The sequence below is a fragment of the Phanerochaete carnosa genome (assembly GCF_000300595.1).
Source record: "Phanerochaete carnosa HHB-10118-sp unplaced genomic scaffold PHACAscaffold_14, whole genome shotgun sequence".
Taxonomy (NCBI): Eukaryota; Fungi; Basidiomycota; class Agaricomycetes; order Polyporales; family Phanerochaetaceae; genus Phanerochaete; species Phanerochaete carnosa.
The window spans coordinates 168,994-187,644 of NW_006767641.1; the positions used below are offsets into that span (position 1 = coordinate 168,994).

At 53.2% G+C, this 18,651-nt stretch overlaps 5 protein-coding genes across 5 annotated transcripts in view; 1 reads left to right on the forward strand and 4 right to left on the reverse strand.

The window, feature by feature from the left end:
* Positions 1-2,038: 2,038 nt before the first annotated feature.
* Positions 2,039-2,595, reverse strand: PHACADRAFT_201653 (uncharacterized protein; the record flags this gene model as incomplete). The annotated part of the gene is made up of 2 exons (XM_007401953.1): positions 2,039-2,535; positions 2,589-2,595. 2 exons carry the CDS (start codon positions 2,593-2,595, stop codon positions 2,039-2,041), a joined length of 504 nt encoding a protein of 167 aa, XP_007402015.1.
* Positions 2,596-4,022: 1,427 nt separating this feature from the next.
* On the reverse strand, positions 4,023-4,751 carry PHACADRAFT_106961 (uncharacterized protein; the record flags this gene model as incomplete). Its single annotated transcript, XM_007401954.1, has 1 exon — positions 4,023-4,751. One exon carries the CDS (start codon positions 4,749-4,751, stop codon positions 4,023-4,025), a length of 729 nt encoding a protein of 242 aa, XP_007402016.1.
* Positions 4,752-6,155: 1,404 nt separating this feature from the next.
* Positions 6,156-11,771, forward strand: PHACADRAFT_201655 (uncharacterized protein; the record flags this gene model as incomplete). Its single annotated transcript, XM_007401955.1, has 12 exons — positions 6,156-6,563; positions 6,619-6,847; positions 6,895-7,083; positions 7,136-7,651; positions 8,035-8,261; positions 8,319-8,540; positions 8,593-9,015; positions 9,324-9,842; positions 9,892-10,065; positions 10,112-10,292; positions 10,358-11,113; positions 11,167-11,771. The coding sequence occupies 12 exons, from the start codon at positions 6,156-6,158 to the stop codon at positions 11,769-11,771; spliced, it is 4,449 nt and encodes a 1,482-aa protein (XP_007402017.1).
* Positions 11,772-12,544: 773 nt separating this feature from the next.
* PHACADRAFT_106860 (uncharacterized protein) lies at positions 12,545-15,222 on the reverse strand (the record flags this gene model as incomplete). The annotated part of the gene is made up of 3 exons (XM_007401956.1): positions 12,545-12,978; positions 14,247-14,811; positions 14,869-15,222. 3 exons carry the CDS (start codon positions 15,220-15,222, stop codon positions 12,545-12,547), a joined length of 1,353 nt encoding a protein of 450 aa, XP_007402018.1.
* An 853-nt stretch (positions 15,223-16,075) lies between these two features.
* The window catches only part of PHACADRAFT_33463 (uncharacterized protein), a gene marked incomplete at both ends in the record, with an annotated part of 2,964 nt that continues 388 nt past the window's right edge, over positions 16,076-18,651 (reverse strand). The window contains 3 exons of the mRNA XM_007401912.1: positions 16,076-17,282; positions 17,342-18,357; positions 18,394-18,408. Coding sequence (XP_007401974.1) covers positions 16,076-17,282; positions 17,342-18,357; positions 18,394-18,408 — 2,238 coding nt within the window. The remainder of the gene's footprint in view (positions 17,283-17,341; positions 18,358-18,393; positions 18,409-18,651) is intronic.

The window sequence follows — 18,651 nt, forward strand, 5'->3', positions numbered from 1 at the left end:
GAATACTTACTTCTACAGTGATGTGGACTTGCGTCAACACACCACGAGGGATACTCGGTGGATCTAATCAGAAGGCGGCGCCGACGAGGTCTGGCGACTATGCGTTAGCTTATTCAGCTAGCCCAATAAACCAAGTTGTATTAGCAACTGTACTACGATACAAATAAAGGCTTACCTAGCCCAATAAACCAAGAGGTTGAGATGGGGCTAGGTAGCATCGAAGGGGGTCTTTATATACTAGTCAGGGTGCGCACGGACCAGGCATTACATAAGCGACTGGTGCTACGGCGACTGCTAGTGTCTAGGGGTTGGGGGGAGCCGAGCCGAGCGAAGCGAGGCGAGGTGACGTTGCTGAGGTGAGACTGGAAGGCGAAGGTCCGAACTCTGTGAGGAGTTCCAGAGGCTTTCGTGGTGACACTCATCAGCGCATTCCAGGAAGTACTTATACCTTGCGCCATGGGACCCCGGAGGAGGGGCAGTACCATGGACACCGCTGCCGAAGCCGAAGCCGTCGGACGGGTGCGTAATGGGCATTATGACTAGTCGCTCTGTGATTGGCCGGCCCTCGGCGAAATCGGCGGACGTTGTCATTCTAACCTTGTAAGAGGCTCGGGCATACTATATGGGGATGGTCAGCAGGACCAAATTGATGCGACTTAAGACCGGTTAGCGCGGTCAAAAGATGACGTATGTATGACGTCATAGTCACGTGGTGGATCCAGCCCATCAGGGGACCGCCCGCTGATGCGCCGTTGAGCGCATCACCGACGTCGGCCCGACGTTCGTGGAGCGGGATGATCCGCCATCACTGCCCGCCGCCATCAGGCGCATCAGATGCGCCCAACAGCCGCCGGTCCGTTTAGCGCCTCGGTCGGCGCTAAGACTGGGTCACGTGATTTAGACGCTTTCCTACCACGATCACGTGGTCGTACTTCAGGCTCCGTCAGGCGCTTACGCATCTATCTCGTATATAGTATTTAGCCGGTTAGGGTTTAGGGTTATGAGCACTTGTAGGGGTCGGTAGGGGCCGTTTCGAGCGCCGACCCCTGCCCTTGACGCTGGCTGCTACCGCTTGACACTCGCTTCTGACGCAGTGCGTGGCTGCCAGTGGCGACTGCATGTGTGCAGAGAGGCGGCCAAGTACATCAGAGTGGCTGTGGTCAGCATGCTTCAGAGAGCGACCGCCAGTGGCAACTGCGTATTTAGTGGGGAAGCAGCAGAGTAGTTGTGGTCAAACCTCGCCAGCGATGTGCAGATGCCAGTGGCGACCGCACGTTGGCAGGGAGACATTAAAGTACCTTTGGTCATAACCTTGCAAATTGGTTAAGGTGTCCAGTGGCGAACATATATGAGCGAAATTAGTCGAGCAGCATTAGCCAATCTTACGCTCTATATGGCTGCCAATGGCGACCACATATGTGTTTTGTTGTTGTTTGTGGGAAAACAGCACAAATAGCTTTGGTCAACCTGGCGGGCTGCATGTGGCCGCCAGTGGCGACCACATATGTGTTTTGTTGTTGTTTGTAGAAAAACAGGACAATTAGCTTTGGTCAACCTGGCAGGCTGCATGTGGCCGCCAGTGGCGACTGCACATTTGCAGGAAGAAGTTAAAGTGCCTTTGATCATAGCCTTCCACACTGCATAAGGTGGCCAGTGGCGACCACATACATGCGGAACGAGCAATGTAGTATTAGCCAATATTGCAATCTACACATGCCGGTGGCCTAATCACGAAGATAGCAATCATGCATTTCAATGGCTGGGAATAGAAATATTTATGTCTTACATGCGAGGTCGCCAGCAGCGGACACTCAGCTGGCAGCGAGTAAAAGCACGCTCAAATGACTAATGACGAACATCTCGCCATGCGGACAGCAATGTGCGTTGTGCATTAGCTATGCTCTGAATGGTTGGCTAGTTTACACATTGCTGACAAATAATCAGCCACTGTCTGCAGATTTGCTCCAGGAGTCCCATAATAGCATTTACCACACCAAGAAACATGACGATTGAATTTATGATTTATACATGATACAATTCACTCCTCGCATTCCATGTGCCCTGTCTCCACTGAGTCCACACTATCGTCGAGCGCAGCTTGATATGCCGTTGCTTCGGCGACGTCTGGCACTGCTGCAGCCTCGTTAGACAGCGCTCGCTCAGCCTCCCAGCTAACAGACGGTGACGGAGTGCGGGGGCAGTAGTAGGTGGGCGAAGGAGTGAGGCTGATTGTCAGTATCTCTGGAGAGGGAAGAAGCCACCGGTTGTCAGCGCCCTGCACTTCTTCTTCGAGCTCGGCGAGGTACAACAACGCCGCCGGATGATCGTTGTCGTTCGTGTGCTCGATCTCCTGGTCGCATTCGTTCGCGTGCTCGATCTCCTGATAGAAGTCCTGTGCAAACTGGGACCCCATCGGAGGGTCCTCGGGCAAGCTCTCTGGTTCCTCGTAATAACCCCCCCAAGGCAGCTCAAACCTGGGCAGATGGCCCACAGAAGCGACGTGATGCCGCCAACGCTGGATGCGAGACGTGGTCTCTGGAAAGAAGTTGACAGTGAAGGAGTATTGTGCTACTATCATACACACTTACCCATCATGGACACTGAAAGGGTGATATTAGTTAAGACGGCCGCTGATGCTAGCGCGACGTAGTAAACTTGCCTGCGAATTCTATAAGTGGGGTGATAGGCATCTTGGTGGATGTAGTGGCTGCAAAATTTGAAAGTGGATGACAGACTTTTATACACTGGATGGCTGATGGCAGATAATGGAATTCAGCGTGATTTCACTTGTGGCGAGCGCATTGCGCTCATAAAATCGCACTAGAACCAGCATACCTCGTTAGATCGGGGCCACAAGCCCGACATCAGCCCGCCCATTTATGAGGGTACGTAAGGGCGTGGAATCCGGCAATAGTAACGTCGATGGTGAAACGTAGCCGCGAGGGATTGCGAGCCCGGAATCGATACACATGATTCGCCCGCCAGTGGCGACTACATGGCCAACTGTATTGTTCGGCACACACGCACCGGTAGTAGAGAGATTTTGTACACGCCCTGTGATTGCCGATGTCAGCAGTGCACGCATGCTGCAAGAATCAATACATTTCCGTGCGGTCGAGTCATTGTGGGCCCCACTAGTGGTGGCGACGGCTGATTGACGCTCGATACCAGTCGCCGCTGGCGGGTACGTTGTTCGATAAACTGCGTCAGAGTCAGTCATTGCGTCCGCGTTTTGCCCTTTATAAGCTAGCACGGATATGAAACGCGGGATCGTCCCATAATTACCGTAAGCGAGTGTGTCAGGTGGTTTTGTGGTGCACCAAGGTGAGACACCCGCCAGCGGCGACCGCCTCGTGCCCGGGAAACTGATTGCCTCTTCCGGACATCTGCACTGGCGGGCGTGCTGCTTTAGGGGAGCAATACTATTTTGGCATGCAGTATACTCGAGCAGGTGCTATACGCAGCAGTCACCGTCTATAACGGCCGCGAGAGTGTCTGTTTACATGGGTTGTATCGAGCGGACGACATTACCCGCCACTGGCGGGCAGAGTTCACCACCTGCGTAGTGTTTCCAATTTGCAGTTCTAGCACCATCTGTGCATAGCATTCAGTGAAACGTAGGTTATTGCTTGACACAAGTTTGCTTCAATTGATGAGTTATGATAGATTAGTATATTTGTAAGTGCTTATCTAATGTTGTCAGTGTTCACAAGGTCAGTAAAAGAACGGTGTAATGATTGGCAAAGTTATATCCGCGTTAACAATATGAGCTGATACTTGACAGGCATAGTACGGTAAAAGTAAAAGAAGGCTTTGCGTAAAGTAGAATGGGTATAAGCGTGGTCAACGAGCATCAAACTAAATGGGGTGGCAGAAGCTAAGTGAATAAGTGGGAGAAATATAAAGGAGTGTGAGAGATATGAATAAATAAAGTTTGAGTGCTCTAGGTAGAACATGTGAGACTCGAATAAAAGAGATAGAAACTGGAGCATACCATGCTAAGCGTTATTTATTTGAGTATGTTAGAGTGGCAGAGACGCAGGCGCAACACCAAACGCTTCCATGTCAAAGAGGTCTCCTGCGAGAACAAACATATCATCGGGGACAGAGGGTACGGCCGGCTGTGGGGCTTGTGGGGGAGGAGGAGGAAGCGGGGTATGCTGGAAGCCGCAAGGTCGTTCGATGTATTGCTCGCAGGCGGCTGCAGCCCGCTTCCATGCCGAAGAAGCAATGGCAGACGGCGGCAAGATGTCGCAAATGCGGAAGGTGAGGAACACCGTGAAGTGTCGACTGCCGTGTGAAGCGTGGACCTCGGCCGTGATATGGGTTTGCCAGAGGACCCGGAAGCGAACCACCTGCCCAACGCGCTCTATCCACTCGCGCCGAGGGCCAGAGCGGCGGCCCATCCACATGGATATAAAGTCGCCTTCACGCAGAAGACCGTCTGCAAAGTTGTTCAACTTGGCACAGACGTCGCCGCCTTCAATGGGATGGCCCGCGACATAAACACGCCGGAAACCAGGCCCCGACGTGGTGGAGACGTCGGATGAACGCGCTCGCTGGTTAAGATTGCGAGAGTTTATGAAAACGCGAATGGCGTGATATTCGATGAAGTTTGTGCTTTTGATCTGACGGGCGACATCAGGCCACCAGTCGAAAGTGGGGCTGTCAGTAGAGTCGAGCCAGTTTGGGTGTCCGTCGCTGGCGGAAGGAGCGAAAGGTGACGATTGAACGAGAGTGAGCAACTGCATAGCTTTGAACGTGAGATAATGAAAGGCGGGACCAAGGATGATCGTGGAAGGACAGCATGCGACAAGGCTCAATTATATACATAAGCAGGAAAGGAAATTAAGGGCGGGTGTGATTGGCGTAATGAGTGGAACACGACAAAAAATGCGAAGCGCGGCGGTGGCGTGCTACTAGCGTAAAGTATTGAGTTCGTGGTGGCGCAGCGGCTGATGGGATCGGTGATAGTGTGCGAATCTCTGTACACTGTTGAACTGACAGGCGCATATATTAACAGGCACAACAAGCCTGATACAGTGCTTGTTGTTGTCATTGTTGTCGTCGTCAACGGATAAAACTGCACAATAGTCAGCTCAATCAGTTGTGCCTACTAGTGCCGACCACAGGCAAGTGGTAGAGTGCACACCAGCAACATGATGGTCGCCAGTGGCGAGCATCATGTTGCTGGTGTGCACTCTACCACTTGCCTGTGGTCGGCACCAGCGGACACACTGGCTGTGAGCAGACTAATGCGCAGTTTTATCCGTTGCATAGCAATAACCTACGTCGTAATGTAAGTATTTATGGCAAAGTCAGAACGTAAATATAGCGTAACGTAGTCGCAGCAAGTAACAAGGACGTAGCGCCACACTTCATTGCGCCCAGCCGCCATTGGCGGGTGCCTGACTGGTAATGCATCATTCGGTATCGTTGTTTTATGTGTGATAAAAGGAGATTTAAGCACATTTAAATATTTATGTATAGCCAGTCTCACAGGAAAGATGGCCATTTCCTACGCGAGTGTGCGAAATAACAAGCACGCAACATGTAACAGAGTGTGCCGGTAACGAGCTTCATTCGTGCAAAATATCAACGCATCGCTCCGCATCCACTGCCCGCCACAAGCGACCCGTCTCATGTCGCGCGGACTGGCGCCAGAAGAAGCGATTGAGTGCGCAGCCGCCACTGGCGGGCACATAAGAGGCTGGCGCACTTCATGTGCAGGAAACAGGGAGGAGGCCAGTCGTGGCTGTGCAGATCCAGATTGAACCAGCGCCGGCCGCCTGCCACTGGCGGGTGTACAGGCGGCCGACGTTCCACCGCAACTGAACGACTTAAAATGGAATGAGCGGCGTGATGTGACGACAAAAGCAGATGCGCAGCGATCGATAGTGCATCATGGTCGGCTTCTAGTGCATCCCGAAGCCTTGGCACGATTTTACGGAACGACTAGCGGACAGCTCGTACGTAAAGCTGGTCAAACGGCGTCCAATGCGAAGCTGGCGATATGGCTTGTGGTGACGGTGTACCATACCCGGATGTTTTATATTGCCCGCAAAATCAGGACGTAATCGAAATGATAATTGACCATGGGCGTATATATATCGACGTCCCAGTGTCGGATGCGGCCGCAAAACCTCCTCACAACAATGGGCGCGACTTGGGCATTGTTTCTCGTCTTGGCTTTCCCGTGGTCAAAGGAATTGTGGCAAGAGGTGTCCGGGGTGACAAGGCCGATCTGGGACGACAACCCGGAGCCCACCTTCGGCATGGCTCTCACCGACGAGGAGAGGGAAGAGGTGCAAGACTTTGTGCGACGGGTACAGGCAGCCTCAGGCAAGGAAGCGGCAGAGTCAATTTTCGGGTGTCGGTCGAAGGCGCACACCAAGAAGGAAGCGGATAGGAGAGCACGCAAGATTGTTCAGACGTGGCAGAAGAACTTGTTCGTGAAGGGCAAGTGGAAAGTCTCGAAGATTGTAGGGGACTATCTCGTTGAAAACAACTACGACTACTGGGGGCAGCTCAACGGGTCGCGAACACCTCGCGATCTCGATTCGGTATGTCTTTAGCACTTCCTGGCGGTATACGGCACTTACTGGTTTGAACTCGCAGGCATCTAGGGCGTTATCCGCCACCAGCATGTGCTATGTTGTAGCGCAGCCGCTCTTGGAGAAGCTGGTCGACGAGCACGAGTATATCGGGAAGAGCATTCCGCCCGCCACAGAGCAAGAGTGGCTGATAACCTTGCTGTCGATTGTTTACTCTGGTCAGAAGTCGACAGTGAAGCGCACGTTGAACAAGATCCAGGCACTCGAGAAGCGCATCGAGAAGGACGAGCGTAGTACGTCGCTTTGAGTTAGATATACCCCTTCTAACCTGCTGCACCAGGCCTTAGGACAGATCTCTCCCTGACGAAAGGAGGAGTAACGAAGCTTTTAAACAGCATAGCAAGCGGCTCCAAGCAACTGCTCGAGTATCGCATGAGAACCCGTAACGAGGAAGATGCGAGGCGGAACGCCACGCTCGCGGGGACGTTGGGCGATATCCAATCGTCTCTTGCCGGTCAACGGAGCGGCAGTAAGCACACCAAATACTGCCATATGAACTGCCTAACCGCATGCGACGATAGACATCCCTCCGGCTGTCCATCGCCTCATATATCAAGTGGTGGACACGTCCGCGTTCCTCGGCATCGAGAGCGCTATCAACGAGACGCTAGAGCGTTATCGGCAGGGTGATTCCAACACTCAGTTTCTTCCTGCGGAGCGCTCCATCATCCCCGACTGGAACCTCGACGACGAGCTCAAGCATCTCACGGTGAAGAACACGCAGCAGCTGTGGACAGATTTAGGCATCAAGGACGAGAAGCTCGTCCCTCTCGCCGAATGGCGGGATCCGTATCTTCAGTTCAACAGTTGGCAGAATCCCGACGAATGCCCCGAAGAACGCCGCATTCCCAGCAATCTCAAATGGCACCAGGTCGTTGGACTTCATCGCTTCGCTGAGTCGATGTTCACCGGCACTAGCGTCCTCAACATGGACGAAGTTGGGGTCGGCAAGACCCTCCAAGTTATCGCCCTCATCGCCTACCGCATTATGTCTATTCAAGCTCTCGATCATGGCGGCGAGTATCTTGGAAGATTCAGTAAGTGACATACCGCTATTTTGTGGCCGCTGTCGGCGGGCACGTCACTGTTCGACGAGTTTTTTGTTGAACTGCGACTCTTCGAGTGGCCGCCAGTGGCGGCTGCGTGCAGCTGACGAAGTTGTCGTTTGCACAGCAAGTCCCCGCCGATGAGTGCTTAGTTGGCACAACGCGGCCGCTGCCGGTGGGTTCCTCACTGGCGCAACGCGGCCGCTGTGGCGGATGCTTTGCTGGTGTAATGCGGTCGCTGCTGGCGGGTACTTTGTTAGTGTCACGAAATCCACACAAGATTTCTTTCGGCTGCTGTGTCGTGCTGTGTCGTGCTGTGCTCGCCGTTGGCGGGTGAGTTCTCTGTATTTTTTCGTACTGAATTGTTCTTGCAGAGAACTTGAAGCCTGGCACGCTCAAGGACGGGGCCGTCCTCATCATCGTTCCGCCCACGCTCCTCAACCAGTGGTCAGACGAGATGCAGCGCTGGTTTAAGTACGGCGCTGTCGACCTCGTGAAGTACGAAGGCTCGTATGATCACGATGCGCGCAAGCAATGGTGGAAGGCGTTCGGCGAGAGGTCTTCGAAGATGTACCAGAGGGTTATCCTCACGACTAGACAGGTACGTTGTCAATTTCTTTGGTCGCCATCATAGACTAGTAGCTAATAACCACACGAGGCTCTTTTTGCGGATGCGGATGCGGCGTTAATGGAAAAGACCACCGACATCAAGAAAAGCTATCTGCCAACCCTCTACCACGCCGAAATCGGGTTCTACGTCGCCGACGAGATCCACGACATACGTAACGCGGGCAAACGCTTAAATGCCTATATCGCCCTCTCAAGTCACGTCGGGTACGCGATTCTGCTCACGGCGACGCCGATGGTCACTCGGCCGCAAGTGAGTTCCGCATCGTTTTTGATCGAGTCGGCTATATAACAGATTACTTTAGGACCTGCTCAACATTGGCAAGATTATGCGCATTTCTGCCTGCAACGACGAGGCCATCGCCAGGGAATTTGCGCGAAAGATCGCCGCTGGTAAACGTGCTGATAAGAAGCGTCGGAAGGCAGAGAAAGACGATCAGTCTGCCGTGACCGTCGAGCGTGCGCAAGGCAAGGTCCCGTCGGATTCTGAGGAGCCTAGCGCGCTCGAGGAGGTTATCAGAGAGTGCATCGAGCGGCTCAAGAAGATCTTCAAGAGCTACGCGATGCGACGCACAATCCAATCTCCTGACTACGACGGCAGGCCAATTTGGGGCGCCGACCCACCACTAGACATCTTCGTATTCCTCAAGCCGAATGGGCGCGAGACGGAGAAGATCGAGGAACTCGCGGCGGAGGCGATGGTCGTGTCCATGGAAGGTTGGGAGACTGTGAGTGCCAATCTTCAGGACCTGGGCGCTCGCTTGTATATGACAGTCACGCCCTTCACCTTCACGCTGCCCGCCAGTGGCGGCTACCACCGTATTGCTGTTTACTGCCGCACACGCAGCGCGCGGTTGACCACTGGCAGGCACATGCGCTCGTGGTCAGCGGTGGTCGCCGCTGGCGGGCAAGGTGCTGTGCTAGCACATTATGCGCTTGGTGCGCTGTTCCTAAGCGCAGTTCACGGCGGAGCATGTTTGCCCCCGCACTGTCTGCCACGCTGCGCTCTTTCTTTATGCTAAATTACTTTCCACAGAAATTCTATCTTGGGGTACGCAAGATCCTCACCCATCCCGATTATTACGAGTGGGACAGGATCCAGGACACCACAGACGAGCGACGAGTCGCGTGGCAGGGCCCGGCGTCTCTGGAGGAGTACCAGGCCAACCCGTCGACCAAAATCGACGCGACCGTGGAGATCATTCGGCACCATCTGCAGAATGCCGGCGCTGCCCCTCTCGGTAATAAGTGGCCCGATGGAGACAGCATCACGAAAATCGATCCACTGTGGCAGGTTTACACAAACGATCTCGTCCCGCGTCGCAAGATCTTCGTCGATCGGTTCGCTCCTTCGTTGTCGCCCTCCACCAAACCGACTGAGACCGCGCCAGCGCCGGCCGAGAGTGCTTCCGCAGCAATGCCCTCTGAAACGGGAGCAACCTCTCCGAAATGCTACGAAGCTGATCCGGCAGCTGAGCCTCTTTGGGACACAGACACGCCTGACAAGCACGTCGTCTACGTGTTCTTCGCGGCGCAACAGCTGCTGCTTAAAAAGGTGCCTCGTCGTGCTCCGCCAGGTCACTGCGTTTGCTTATCAAGTTTAGGTACTCGAGTGGCACGGTATCAAGGCCTTGACGCTGTCTGGTGGTATGTCGCCCGGCAAGCGAGCTCAAACCTTGCGAGAGTTCCGCGAAGCAGCGGTGCCCATGGTTCTTATCGTCACGTCGGTCAGCATCGTCGGGTTGAACCTCGACTGCGCAAATATCGTGACGTTCTTGGTTAGCGACAATCTTGCGTATTAAACGTTTACTGATGACTCTTCAGTCTACCATGTGGTCCGGTCAGGACGATCGCCAGTTTATAGGCCGCGTCTGGCGAAATCCACAGGTCAAGCCCGTCCTCGTCTATCGTCCACTTGCCATGGAGACAAACGAGAAGAACATGAGCAACATCGCGTTCGGCAAGGAGGAGATGCATCGGGCGTTCATTACGCCGACAGCCATTGGTGAGTGCATTGTACTTCTCGATCTGGCCCATGTTTTTAAAACAACAACATTGTACGCTGCGTAGAGAAAGCCCTCGCTGAGGTTATGGTGCAAGTGAACGAGAACGAGGACGCGGAGGACGCTGTAGAAGCGGGGGGCAAGAAGACCAGGGCCAAGAAGGCCAAAAAATCACCGGCCGTTAAGGCAGCGGCCGCTGGTGGCGACCGTCCTGCTGCTTCAGCGGAATCGTCCAAGGCGGCCGGGCGCAAGAAGGCCAGTCAAACAAAGCCGTCCACCGAAGAGCAAGCCGCCGGTGGCGACCAGATTGCCACTTCGCCGCAGGTCGCCCCCGAAGGCGATCAAGCCGGCTCTCCCGCACTGGGCCGTCAAACAACGCTGCCTGAACACGATCCCAGCGACCGCTCGATGCTCACCCCACCCAGCGCGGTGATTCCCGAGCGCGAAGCAGTCGCCACGGGCGGCCACTCAACGGTGGGGCAATCTGGCGAACGCGAAGCGGTCGACATTGGCGAGCAAGAAGTGGCCGCCACTGGCGACCACTCGACGCCGGCTAAGGAACAGGGTCCATCGTCTAATGAATCTCGTGCGCCCAACGAGCCGATCGTCGCCTCAGACTCTTCGACCTCTCGTTTGCGTCCGGCCGCGCCCGCTCAGGAGGACGTCGAGCGAAGGCCCGAACAATCGCTGTTCCCCCCAGCCAAGCCGCCCCTCCACGTATACAAACGTCTTAACATTGCGAAGGCAGGGCCGACGGTGCTCACCTTGCAGCGTGAGGAGAGCCCAGAGGAGTCCTTGGCGCTGAAAATGGGGCGCCTGGCGTGTGAGTACAACGATTTATCCCCAAGCTACCGAAAAAGCTTACAACGACAATAGCGCCTAGTCAACCAGCCGCTCGCCATCAAAGGGCCACGACGATCCCCGCCAGGGTCGTCGAAACGCCAGACGTCAATATGGAGGTGGAGGACGATATACAGCCTTTCGACACGCCTGAGGTCGATATGCATCCGAGCGTCGAGGATATCGACTCGGAGCATTTTACGTCCTCGTCCTTGTCTAGCATCAGTAGTGAGCCTCCCCCACCCAAGAAGGTTCGCTTGGGCGATCCCGCTTCCGCGACTCGGACAGTTGGGGGCTCCGATGCGTTCGGCGGCGCCAGCGCCGCTGTCCAGCTTCAACCTCGGCACAAACCGGTCGCGGTGCGTCCCGAGGTTGGCTTCAGTCGCTTGCCTGAGGTTGGTAGCACGCGACGTCATCCTGAGGGGTCTCGTCCCGCCGAGGAAGCGTCCACGAGCGGCGAAGCTCGAGCCGACACCGTCCTCAAGACAAAGGCAATCAAGGCTGCCAGGACTGCCAAGGCCAGGGCCGCGAAGGCTGCGAGGCAAACGAAGAACGCCACGGTGGTCGCCGAGTCCGAACCCGAGCCTGCCGAACCCACCACAGCTCCCGCTAAGAATAAGGGCAAAGGTCGGGCTGAATAATCCGGTGGTCGCTCTTGATCGTCGCCGTGCCGCACGTAGAAACTCGCGCCCCCAGGGGTTTTCTTGTACTTTGTAAAATTTCGCGCAAATATTATCGCTGTCTCGCAAGTAAACCGACCGTGGCATGGTGGCGAGGATGCCCGCGCTAAGACAATTCTCGACTCTGAGCAGCACGCCCGCCACTGGCGGGTGCACCTGCCGTACCATCGAATGCGCTTATCAGACATGCCGTGATCTATATTACCTGCGCTTGCCAGATGCCCCCGCAATGCGCCTTACATTGGCGGGTGCGATCGTGCGCTAGTCAGGATTACCGCAATGTGTGTCGGCCGTGCTTGCCAGTGGCGGCCGTGATGCTATTGCGGCGCGTCCGCCACTGGCGGGTACCCTTGCCAGCGGCGGGCACGACGCGACTGTTCGATTCGAATTTGGCTTCTGCTGGAGATGTCGATTTGTTTGCCGTCGTTTGTGTTTGTGCCATTGGGCTGATTTTCGTACACACAAAATCGAATCTGTACTCAAGCATCTAATGCATTCGTGTTGCACCTGCTGCTGGCGCGCGGAGAATTTTCGATAACACCTGGAAAGATATTGTTTCTGAAACTAACCTCGAAAATAACGTACAACTTGACAGTTTGACTAGTTAACTGGTAACTAGTATTAACACAGAGAATAAAACAATCGTGGTTTGAGCCCACGACACGTGGCTTCGATCGCGCGTCGTCATTTCCTATAGCGAAGTGCCCGCCACAGGCGACCGTGAATTTTACTGTTTACTGTGCCGCAACTGGTCTCAAAGTCACTGTTTCCAATGATATTCCCGATCGCTCGTTGAACGCTATCGTTGGTGCTGGCCCCTTGTGGTTCGACGGCAGTACAATATACTGCCCTTTGGCTTTTCCCGTGTCCCAAATTCTGTCGCTTGATGACCAAGGAAGCCATTGGAGCTTTTGAAATTGTGCCAGCAGCTGCTGGCGTATGAAGTTCTGGTCTTCTTCTCTGATCACTTTGGCTGTCAATACCAACCATCGCATCCAGTAGTAACATGATCCGTAGTGCTGTGTCCTCTGTGGTCGCTTGCTTTGCTGGACTTTGTTGGGGAAAAACCGATCGAAGAACACCGCATCCCAGACATCGTGGCTCGCTATCTTGATGAATGCGCATTCAAAAGGAATACGCAAACCAGTGTACAGCTCCTCGGTTGCGGCTTGTCGTTCATCGACTGTCAACGTGCAATAGGGGCCTTGCTTAGAGTGCGGAGCCACGCGAACGATATCCCGTAGAAAGTCTTGCCAAATTGCGTTTACTTCCCCCTCTATCCCTCCGTCTTCGCCAACAACAGCCGCAGGAGCATTTTGCGCCGCAGCGGCTCCTATCGCGCCAGGGGGGCGATAAACCCTGATTCCTTGCTCCTGTAAGCCAAATGCGATATCCCTATTTGGCGAGCGCGGCCGCGGTGGCATGCGAAGTGTGAGTTGAGTACGTCGGGGAATGGCTGTGGGCTCGTTCCTTGCTTTCTTGGTTGCACTTTGCATAAATAGAAACTCCAGTTCGGCAAAGGTGTTCCGGTTATAGATCATCGCGTAGATCCTTGCGTCGAGTACGCGCGCCGCAGGAAGGTGGAAGACACGTTCGGTATATTCAACGGCTGACACGAAATATAGTCCGCGTTCCTCCATTGCAGGTTCCATCTGGCCCTCGGCTACCATGTTCTCCATCTCGATGTCTTCAGCCAGGTTCTCCTCGTCGGTGGACTCCCAGTAGGCTGCAGTTGACACAATTTCCGCATCCCATCGCTGCTCTCCTGGACGAAATATCAACGAATTTTTGATCCATATGCATATTGCGCCTAGACCCAGCACAGGTCCCATAGTGCGCAACCGGGGCTGGGCGTTGTCCAGTAATAGGAACACATATCGTAGCGCTGCAAGTCTCCAGTAGCGGAACATCCTGATATCGCATTAAAAAGACGGTTCCACAGGAGTAACAAACATCGATATTCAGCTCACCACCAGTCTGTAGGATCAAATCCTACAATTGAAGACTCAATCAAGTTTTGGGTAATGTCTCGCAGTTTGTCGGAGACCAGGCTGCCAGGAAACAGCTTTATACGAACTTCCATTCGAGCAGCGCCTTCTTGCTTGGTTCCTCTTCGACCGCCGCAGATATCGTAGAGTTCTCCCAGCTTCTCAATGTCCGACAGAAAGGATTTTAGACGGTGAGGGAGAAGGTCTTCAGCTCTATGTCGACGCCATGAGCCATCGTGCATTTGATAGGTTGCAGATTTGTCTGTTGTGTAGACGTTGACGTATCGCACGTAATCTTGAGCACCTACAGTAGGTACCTCGACTCGAAAGCCAGACAGGTCATAAAGTAGTGAAGAGACGTCGTTCTTGAAATGTCTTCCTTCCAAAGTGCGTTGAACTTGCGCTGGCGTTGCAGATGGCAGAGCGTATTGCAAAACGTCTTCATGACTGCTAGTCCGCCATTGCAGCACCAAATCCTCCGCCCGAATCTCCACGCCAACATCGATGTACCACTCGCCTCCAACATCCGCAAGTATCTTGTCCTTATCGAAAATATCCATGGATAGGTTGAAAGCTCTGTCGCAATCGCCAATATCTCCTGGTTCGTGCATGGTTACTCCTTTGCTTCCTCGCAGCTCGTGCAGAAAGAAGCAGCCTTGAAAGATGGGATGCTCCTCCAGGTTGGTGCGGAGTGCAGTGGCGAAGTCGTCCAACGAATCCGGGGGAATATCCAGGCTTGTGAAGTGAAATTTCTGGCGTTTGTCCCACATGGTCATTAAGCATATGTCGTAGCTTACCGGCCAGTGAGCAATGGCAGTTGGTACGGCTGCCACAACGGCGGGCCTAAGGCATGAATCGTAAAACAGCATCATTTCCTCCTTGGTAATGCGATGAGTCTCTCCTGCTTTGTACATGCGAGGAAAGCAAACTAGCGTCTTCTGGCGGCGACTGGCGGTGGAAAGACATAGATTTGGGATTTTGTGGATTTCAACCCGGCGTGCATTGTCCCAGTTCTTACATGTTTTGCGTTTCGTCAAACAGCAGGATCCAGCACTCTAACGATCACTCACAGGATTAAGAATCCTTTTGCTGAGGTGATTTGTCTTCGTCAAGCTGTCTCTGAAGTTCGCCACTGGATAAATCGACAGGGGAGCTTGAAAGGGTAGCGTCGTTGTAATTCCAATAACCGAGTCGAAATCTCTGGTGACTTCGACCGTGTCAATATCGGCAGGAGAGACACAGTCCTTGAAGACGTCCATGTCCAGACATATTTGTCCCCCATCTCTCAGTTCTCGTCCAGCAAGCACTAGGTTCACAAAATCCGGAATTCTCAGTCCGCCGCTTAATGTCCTGCTCGCAAGATCCACGAATTCTTGAATGGACAACGTGTCCGTGGGTAGTTGCTCGTCGGGATATGGAGGCATTTGAAGAGTACGTGGCAGTCTGAGGCGTAGGATCACTGAAATATATACTCGCCCGGCAACCGCACTGCGGTGGCGTTGTTTTGGTTTCGGAACGCCACTCCTGCATTTCTACTAGGCCAGATGTGGTCGCCAGCAGCGGCTGCTGCATTGCGACATGTCAAGACTGCCTGTTATTCAGCCGCCACCAGCAATTGTGCACAGCTGGTACGGGCGGACAATGATATCGATTACGCGAGCAGTCATTGGATATTAAGTCGGGTACTGCGCACTTGACACTGTTTAAAACAACCGGACGAGCAGCACCTTTGCGCGAAGTATTGAAACGCGCCGCAGCCGCCACTGGCGGGCAGCATTCCGGACCTCAGTATCAGCCACGACGCATCTCGCGCATGTGCCCAATGTCGTCATCACATCGCACCTGCCACTGGCGGCCAGTATGGCAAGCCTCCGGCACTCTCTGCTCGTGAACTGACTACGCGGGCACATCACGGCCGCTATCGGCGAGCAATGGTTAAATGTTCAAAATGCTCCGCTTTGAAAATGCCGCAGTCCCAGCACATTACGGCCGCTAATGGCGAGCACATGCAGGAGTAAAGCTTGGTGTGCTCTGAGTAAATGTCTCTTGTCCAGAGTATTCGCCGTTGGGAGCCATTTTATTGGAATTGATATCGAAACACCGCTTGACCTTAGCAACAACATAAATAAGGTCAGCCGTCCGAACGACAGCCGCCAGTGGCGACCATTCGCTGTGGGCTCTTTGTATGATACATCGTACATCTACACAATATAAGCCTAGTTTGTGGATGAGGATCAGACCCACAAATATGCAGTTGCACGCACCCTACAATCGATGTCATCGTCTCAGAGCGAATCGATTTAAATTCTCTAGTCCTCGTATGTATCGTGGATTCGCCGCAATGTAAGGGCTTGATCCACAATCTTCATAAGGAAGTGCACGGGTCATGTTCTGAGTTTCTTTTCGTGTCGTCCACATCGATCCCTTCTCCGTTCGAGGAAGCCATAAAAATTTGGCCACCTCGCTTCTCATCTCTGCCGTCACTTGAAAGGCATCCCATTCGTCCAGCCGATTGAGCAATTCGGTCCAAGCTCTGAAGTAGGTGCAACCTGGGTATCCGTTGGAAGTTGAACTTGCCATGTTCCCTTTGGATGGAAATAAGTGGCTGATGTTCTTCTCCCAAGCTTCGGGTTGACACAAAACTACCCGGGCCGATATTAACGGCAAGATTGGGTGGAAGTAGTAGTCAGGAGTAACTGAAGCCAGTTCGGCGGAGCGAAGAGTGATATAAGTCCCCCCTTTCAACTTGTTTGGGGACTTCATCATGAGGTCGTGGGCAAATTGGCGATAGAGCCGGTTGAGTACGTCAATAAGGCTGCCTTGCAAAACCTCATTGACTCGGTCGTAACTGTTGCCCGGCCCACGAATGTCTGGACCTGTCTGTACGACGGGCCTATGGATTTGAATGTTCAGCGCGGTGATGTTGTTGAAATCTCTTGGAGAAGCTCGAGGTCTTCTTGAAGTCGCATCAACAAGGGTGGTACATCCTCCTTTGTACAAGCGGTAATTGGCACTAGGGTTGAGTTTGACCAACCTCGTCCAATGTGAGCCGAGTCCAAAGTGAGAACGTAAGTGGCTCATCGATTTTTGTTGATATATGGCGACCAAAGTGTCTTCGTCAACTTCGACTCGTGAATGAATCCGATAGATGTGTGGCCCCTCCATGTTCTCAAAAACGTTCTTGATTGTATCTGCCACGAAGTAGGCTCCTCGGTCTTCAATCCATGATTTGAAGTGTCCACCGTTGTAGCCCCATTCTGCTTCCTCCTCATTGTTCGCTTCAGGAACAATAAAGTACGCCATTTGCTGTAGAAGTTCTTGCATCATGGAACTCTCCAACTGCGAAATGATGCAGCTATTGAGGATGCTAACACAAGCAGCGTTGAAGGCTAGTACTTCTTCCCAGAGACAAGCGTCGGGTGGGGCCAGCTGGAGCCTTTTCAAGACACGCCGTACAGCGTTAATTCTAGTTGCGCGGAAATTCCTTGTGCAAATTTATTAGTAAGCTAACGATTCAATGTTCACATAACAATGATTGCTTACCACCAAGCTTTTCGTGGCAGCAAATATAGCAGCTCCGATGTTGCTGGAAAAGCTTTCAAAGCGTCCTGCATTTCATAGAGCTTGACATGAACTGCAAGTGTGGCTGAAACATCTCCTGCAGCTTCTCCAGCCAGTTTAAAGCACTGTGACTCAGCCGCCAAAGTCTTCTGTAGGAGCGTGCGTAGATTTCCCGGCAAGGTATCAGCTGGTGTGATGACCTTCCAGCCTGGTCGCCGTTCGCTTTGATTGCGAAAGTGATTTCGGAGCTCGATGTAAGAATATAATGCTTTCGCCGATGAGATGTCGAGTGTAGTGTCGCCTAGTACTCCGGTAATGGCTGCCTGTTTTGACTGTCTCCTCTCAGATAGCTCCTCTCGGACTGCCTCCTCTACATCAGGAAGTAAACTGTCGAGGCATTGTGCAACTGCCTGAGGTTGCCAAACCAGTGCTGCGTTGTCTTGGCCAAACTGAACTGAGATTCTTGCCATCCAACCTGCAAAGTTGTCCTCAGTTTGCAGCATCTCCAAAGTGTCTCTGACCTCATTCCAATTAGCCCGTCTGGCGGCTGAGTTGCGGGGGTCGTGGCCTGCCGGAGTTGCTTTAGAGCTGAGGTGGTACACAAAGAAGCTCTGGCGGAATCGAACGTCATTGTCTAATGCGGCTCGCAGCTCTTGTGGAAAGATTCCACTTGAGTAGACGCCGACACGAGCTGGGGATGCGAATCGCCTAAGTTCCCGAGATGACATGGAAAGGAAGTCAAAAAGAGTGGCAGGTTGTTCCATAGGATCTTCATTACCGCCTCCTAAGCCATTGTTCAGGTCCACTCCGCTTGTTGCCATGGCAGCCAGGACAGCTTGGTGAATGTCCCAGATGTCAGGGAGTAGGAGCTGCGGAGAGCAACCTTTGTAGTATAGCTCGGGTAAGCACAACCACGCTGTGAGGCGGTCAGCGAACCCGAGCTTAACATGTGGAATTTCGTGAACCGGAATATTCTCAAAAGATCCGCCCTGCATTGACTGTTAGATTTATACATAAACTTCTCAAGCACTTACGGCCGAAATAAAGTCCTTTTTGAGATGAAGAACATTGATCATGACATCAGTGGTGATCGGTGGACATCTGAATATGCGCCTTAGGGTTTAGGGTTTAGGGTTTAGGGTTTAGGGTTTAGGGTTTAGGGTTTAGGGTTTAGGGTTTAGGGTTTAGGGTTTAGGGTTTAGGGTTTAGGGTTTAGGGTTTAGGGTTTAGGGTTTAGGGTTTAGGGTTTAGGGTTTAGGGTTTAGGGTTTAGGGTTTAGGGTTTAGGGTTTA